This window comes from Triticum dicoccoides, chromosome 4A (assembly GCF_002162155.2).
Source record: "Triticum dicoccoides isolate Atlit2015 ecotype Zavitan chromosome 4A, WEW_v2.0, whole genome shotgun sequence".
Lineage (NCBI taxonomy): Eukaryota > Viridiplantae > Streptophyta > Magnoliopsida > Poales > Poaceae > Triticum > Triticum dicoccoides.
Genome location: NC_041386.1, coordinates 628,496,010 through 628,502,678, shown reverse-complemented (window position 1 = coordinate 628,502,678; position 6,669 = coordinate 628,496,010). Strand labels below are relative to the sequence as shown.

At 44.5% G+C, this 6,669-nt stretch overlaps 1 protein-coding gene across 1 annotated transcript; it reads left to right on the top strand.

The window, feature by feature from the left end:
- The first annotated feature begins 1,564 nt into the window (after positions 1–1,564).
- Positions 1,565–2,908, top strand: LOC119287520 (phosphoglycerate mutase-like protein AT74H). Its single transcript, XM_037567071.1, has 2 exons — positions 1,565–2,176; positions 2,289–2,908. The coding sequence occupies exons 1-2, from the start codon at positions 1,639–1,641 to the stop codon at positions 2,792–2,794; spliced, it is 1,044 nt and encodes a 347-aa protein (XP_037422968.1). The 5' UTR covers positions 1,565–1,638; the 3' UTR covers positions 2,795–2,908.
- Positions 2,909–6,669: the final 3,761 nt, after the last annotated feature.

Here is a 6,669-nt window from a genome sequence, read left to right as displayed (position 1 = left end):
TAGAATTAACTTTAATTATTATAATATTAGGATTTAAAGTAAATTTTGTTGAAATTATAACCCAAGTAAAATTTATACTTTTTTAAGCACACACAAATGTCTTTTTGAGTAGTAACTCTTGTAAACTCTTAATTATTCAAAGTTACATGAATGTTAACCATCACAAGAGGACGTGTTAACTAGACATGGCGCTAAATGGCGTCATACATTGCTCCAAATTAGGGAAATGAGGCTATTGAGAAAGCTTGTGTTGTGGATTGGGTACGTGAGGCGGTGCTCTGAGTATCTTTTAATGCAACACGCAGAGGAATTTGTGATTCTTGGTTTGGGTAATTTCACTAAGAAAGAACCAATTGCCATTGGATCTTAGTACTTATGGTGGGAGAGAAGAAAACTTGTCCACAATAAAAAGTGTAGCAACCGAAGCATATAGCATTGGCTATTAGAGCACCGATTGCCAACTTCTCTATAACCAACACCCCGATGAAAAGATGAGGTGTCATGGTTTGACAAAACCAAGAAGAGACTACGTCAAGTTGAATGTCAACGGAGCTTTCGACCCCAAAGTGTTTCAAGACTCTTATGGAACTGTTCTTACAGACTCAAATGATAAATTTATTACTGCTAGAAATGGGAAAATAGACTCATGTGGGGATGTACTCATGGGTGAGGCTATGGCCTTGCGAATCTAGCATTAACACTAGGATGCAATCACACAGAAGTGAACTCGGATATTATGAAGGTGATTGAGACGATGAAGAATGGCAGACGATCATTTGGAGTTGCTGGTGCAATCTTTGATGATACCTATCATATTGCGTGTGGATTCCCACATGTAATCTTCGAGAATGTTCCTAGAGAGGGAAACTGTGTAGCTCACGAATTAGCCAGTCTGGCTAGGTGTAGTTTGTGTAATGAGTGGATGGAAGAACCTCAGAAGAAATCGTTACCCATCTTGAAAACGATGCAACATTGATTACCATGCAATAGATGATGGTTTGCTTGGAAACACCCGGTGGGTCTCAGGTCTCAATGGATCTGAATTCAAAAAAATAATTTAGAAAACTCGAGTCAAAAATCCTGAAACTTATTGGGATCAAACATGATCAGGTATTACATTCGCTTGAGAAGTTTCATGAATGAATAGCTCCGACGGACTCAAGGGCCAAGAAAGCCATTTATTCACGAAACCTTTCACAAGAGTGTAACACCTAATCATGTTCGACACCAAACGGTTTCATAAAATTTTGAATCTTTTTAAAAGTTTCTAAATTATTATTATTTTCAATTCGGGTGCATTGGCACCCTCGCGTCCTTGATAATTTTTTTTTTTGGAGTGGACGGCATCGGAATGTTTTTGGCTAACAAGGCCGGTAGTTGAGGCCCAGTTAAGAGCAGAATACAAAGGCCATTCTGTGCACACGTAGAATGTTTTTTTTTAATTTCGAATACAGTGTACACGTGGAACTTCTCGTCGTTCTTGGCTCGCACACGTAGCGATCGTAGGCACGCCGCACGCGCACTAGGCAACAAATCTTCTTCGCCCACGCACACACCCTCAGCCGGCTTCTCTGTTCCCCACTGGCCACCGGCGACCCGATGCGGCCATAGCAACCGCCCAAGATAGCTGATTAGCTGATGGCGGCGGCCACCAGGTGCGTCCCGGCGCCTGCGGCTGCAGCGCACCCCCGGTCCCGGCACCGGCTGCGGTGCCGCTGCTGCGAGGACACGCTGGGCGTCCCGCGCCGCCGCGCGACGGCGTCGTCTGGAGCGCGGGAGCAGGAGCAGCATCAGCAGCAGCACTACTTCCCGGAGCTCCGCCCGCTGCCGTACCCGGCGCCCCCGCCCCGGCCGCGGCGCATCGTGCTGGTGCGGCACGGGCAGAGCGAGGGGAACGTGGACGAGGGCGCCTACACGCGCGTCCCCGACCCGCTCATCGGCCTCACCCCCAAGGGACACCGCCAGGCCGAGGACTGCGGCCGCCGCCTGCACCGCCTCCTCTCCTCCGGCCACGGAGACGACGAGGAGGAGGACGGCGACGACGACTGGAAGGTCTACTTCTACGTGTCCCCGTACCGGCGCACCCTCGAGACGCTCCGCGGGGTCGGCCGCGCCTTCGACGCCCGCCGCATCGCCGGCGTCCGCGAGGAGCCCCGCATCCGGGAGCAGGACTTCGGTACGACGACCCGATCTGCATGTGGATAAAGAAATGGATTGCCTTATCTCGTACTACCACGTGGCTTGATCGTGATCGATGACCACGCGTCTGTATGTGACTGTGAGAGCAGGGAACTTCCAGGACCGGGAGAAGATGCGGGTGGAGAAGGAGATCCGGCGGCGGTACGGCCGGTTCTTCTACCGGTTCCCGGACGGCGAGTCGGCGGCGGACGTGTACGACCGGATCACGGGCTTCCGGGAGACCCTCCGCGCGGACATCGACATCGGCCGGTTCCAGCCCCCCTCGCCGCCGGGGGCCCCGACGGCGCCGGAGATGAACCTGGTGCTGGTGTCGCACGGGCTGACGCTGCGGGTGTTCCTGATGCGGTGGTACAAGTGGACGGTGCGGCAGTTTGAGGGCCTGGCGAACCTGGACAACGGCGGCACGCTGGTGATGCAGACCGGCGAGGGCGGCCGGTACAGCCTGCTGGTGCACCACACCGTGGACGAGCTGAGGGAGTTCGGGCTCACCGACGAGATGATCGACGACCAGATGTGGCAGCGGACAGCAAGGCCCGGCGAGCTCAACTACAACTTCATCACCAACGGCCCCTCCTTCTTCACCCATTTCAGCTAGGAAATTCGTTGGAGCGGATCTGTATACCTGTATACGAAAGATTTGTAAATTCCCTCTTTGATTTAGGAAATCATTACTACGCAGCACGCTATATGAATTCAACTTCATCGATCACTCCTCTGCTTGTGCTTCTTTTTCCAGGTCGGCGCAAAACAGAGCGGAGCAAGGAGATACTCCTCTGCTTGCCCCCTTTGTATTCTTTAGAAAAACAGAGTGCAGAGAGGGGCCTTTTTTTAGAACTACTAGAGAGGAGCCTAACGGGGACTACTTTCCAGCCCGGTTGAATTCTGATTTGGGCTCACTTTGTTAGCCTATTATGAAATTAATCCACCAGTTTCTTTCAGAAAATGTATCCACCAGTTAGTATGCCCTTAATCACGTACTCCCTCCGTTCTGAATTACTTGTCTTAGATTTGTCTAGATACGGATGTATCTAGACTCATTTTAGTGCTAGATACATCCGTATCTAGACAAATCGAAGACAAGTAATTTGGAACGGAGGGAGTAATATCATATATGACGCTTATTGCGACAAACCGTCACTGAAACGCACAGGGGAGCGGTGCGAGCGATCAACATGGGCCAGCCTATTTTCAGCGGGATTACCGTGCTACAGGATCACCCTGCGGCAGCAAACCGTCGGTGGACTCCCCCGCTCAAGGATTTGCAAAGATTAAAGTTGATGGGGCTATGCCACGAAACTCTAACGAAGGATTGTATAGTGCAGTTTTCAGGGATCGCGCGGGGGAATACTTAGGCTCTTCGGTGTTTAAATACTCGGGGGGGAGGGGGGGAGGGGGCGACGGACGGACACGAATAGCACATGCGGTCTATATGCAAGCATCATCAGCGAGATAATTTCGAGGCCAACGCAGTTTACGAGATGCCCCTTCATCTTCGAAAGACGTGATACGAATATTGAGGCACACAGTCTCACTAAACATGCTTTCGGACTTTCTTTAGAGCGTCATCTATGGCTCCTTAATCCTTTGGACCTAAATTGTATCCTCCTGAATCTTGTCTATGATCATTAATAAACCGTGTGTTTAGACTACAAAAATACTGTTATTTGCGACTTCTTCGTTTTTCTTTTTCTTTTTTCTTTTTTTCTTTTTTCTCTTTTTTTTTCTTTATTTTCTTTTGTTTTACTTCTTTTTCAAGTTTATTTTCCTTTTCACTTGTTCTGTTTCTATTCTATTCTTTTTCCTTTTAAACTTTTCAATTTATTTTTCTTTTAAGAACGTTTGAATTCGTAATTCAAGAAATCTCCCCTTTTAGAAATTGTTCACAAATATAGAAAAAATTATTTGTAATTTCAAAATATGTTCAGGATTTTCAAAAAATGTTTCTGTTTTCAAAATTATTTGGAATTTTATAAAATGTTCATGTTTATCCAAATTTGTTCATAAATTCAAAATTGTTTGTGGTTCCAACTTTTAGGGTATATAAAACATGTTCCTATTTTTTTTTAAAATATTGTTTACAAATTCAAAATATGTTTTGAGAGTTTAGAAAAATGTTCAGGATATCTAAATATTCAGGGGTTCCCAAATTTGTTAAGAAGAGTAAACATTGTTCACAACTTATAAAAATGCTCAGAATTTTATAATTGGTCACAATTTTAAGAAGTGATCATAGTTTCACAAATTATTCACGATGTTTTAGAAAGTTGTCAGTTTCAAAAAAAAATCAAGTTCTTAATAAAACAAATTTTATTTTCAAAAACATTTCACAATTTTGAAAATGTTCAGAATTTCAAAATTGATATGTAAAACAATTTAAAGTTACTATTTTTTTCAAGAATTTCAAATAAATGTTCACGGCTTCAGATTCTTCTTAGGAATTTAAAAAATGTTCTTGATATTAGAATCTGTTCACAAATTTCAAAACAAATATCTATTTCGGAAATTTTTTACATTTCAAAAAATGCTAGCATTTTAAAATATTTTTCACGCTTTTGAAAAGTATCAAAAAATTCACATTCTTTTAAAAAAAAATCTCGGTGGTGATGTTGACGTGGATGATGGGTCCACAAGGCTAGGCGGGCGGGCTGCCGATGAGTCTGAGTTGGTCGGCATGGTTGCGGCTGCAACAAGGGCCAGAATGCGGACACCAATGCCAAGCATGGGGAGGGTGGCTTGTGCGGCTTTGCTGGTGATGGCCTCGGCGTCCATAGAGGTCCGTCGCTGAGCGGCGGCAGCAGTGACGACGACGGTAGTATCTAATTTTGCCTTACCCCTCCTCTTTCGGTTGCCTCGCTTCTCACTTGTGGTCACTCAATGCTTTGGGGTGACCTCTTTCTTTGGCTTCACCAGGGCCATGCCGCGAGCGACACGGCGGGTCTAGGGGCAGTGCCGAGATGGGTGCGTCGACCATGGTTTTAGGGAGGGAGAGGAGAGGGTTTTGGGAGAGGAAGGTGGGAATGGAGATGGTGTGCCACCTGCGTGCAGGCAAGGGGAGGACGCCCCCGACATTAACGACGTATCCATGTGGATGCAAACTCATCCCAATTTTGGGCTTGAAATGGGTCGAAGCAGATAGCAAAACAAACATCGACCCGTATCCGTCGCGCGTTGGGCCGTGGTTTTTGTCTGTGGATAGAAAAGGACCCGGACGAACAAAATGCGTCGACCCATTGGAGTTGCCCTAAGGAGGGAAGGACTCCCTCCGTCGTCCAATTCGGCAAAGCTCTTCATTATGGAAGTGGCGCCCCATGTGGTTCACAGGTTCCATTAGGGCTGGTCTATCAGTCTATGTCATAACGGCTCCTTTTTTTCAAATTCTTTTGTTCAATTCTCCAAAAAAAATGTTTGTGTTTTCAGATTTTGTTCATAAATTAAAAAAAATCAAGAATTTCAAAAAAAATTGTTTTTTTAAAAAATATGTAGGATGTCCAAAAATGTTTCCATTCTTTACTTTTCTATTAAGTTAATAAATATCCTGGAATTTTGAAAAATCATGCTTTTACAAAATGTGCAAAATTTCAAAAAATGTCCCAGTATCAAATTTTGTTTTCATTATTAAAAAATGGTCGTGTTTTTCTGAAAAGTACTCTAGATTTTCAAAAAAATTCCATGTTTTAGAAAAATATTTGTATTTAAAAAAATGCCCTCATATTTTTAAAAATATCGTGTTTTCAGAAAATGTTCTCAATTTTCCTAAAGCTGTTTTAAAATTGTCAAAACAATAGAATTTTAAAAAAATCATGTTACCTGAAAAAATTGGACAAAAGTAAAAAAACTATAGGAAGAACTGCTACAGTAATCATGGCAAAACCCCGCATCGACACGTGTACGACTTCGAGTCTCTTGCTAATTTTTTTCTGAGCAACTCGAGTCTCCTGCTAATGCGAAATCACTAATTGCGAAGTACTTTTTTTTCAAATATCACTCCCACCTCCCTAGGTTGTGACAAGTGATGCGCTGCATGTGCATCACTTTGTCGCAACCTGAAAGTTTTTTCTTTTTTCGTAGATCCGTTTATTCAAAACGTTTTATCTCTTAAACCATGTGTCTAAATCTCAAATCATTTTCATTGTCGGATTCCTCGCGTCGAGATCTTCAAAACTAGATCCAATGTTCCTAGGTTTTGACAAACTTTTGTCACAAAAAAACCAAACAAAAAAGGAACAAAAAACGAACCGGGAGCACAATTTCCTCCCTTTCGGAAGCCGTTTCCAAGAGGCACGGCCGTGCCAAGCTAATCCGTGCCTCTCACGGGGAGCAAAATCGTACCTCTTGCGGAAGAAAAAAAGAGAAACACGTTGTTTTTTCGTTTCCGAGAGGCATGGCTGTGGTTCTCGCGAAAGCAAAACTGCGCCTCTCATGAAAAAAAAGAAAATATGTTTTATTACGTTTCCGAGAGGCACGGCCGTG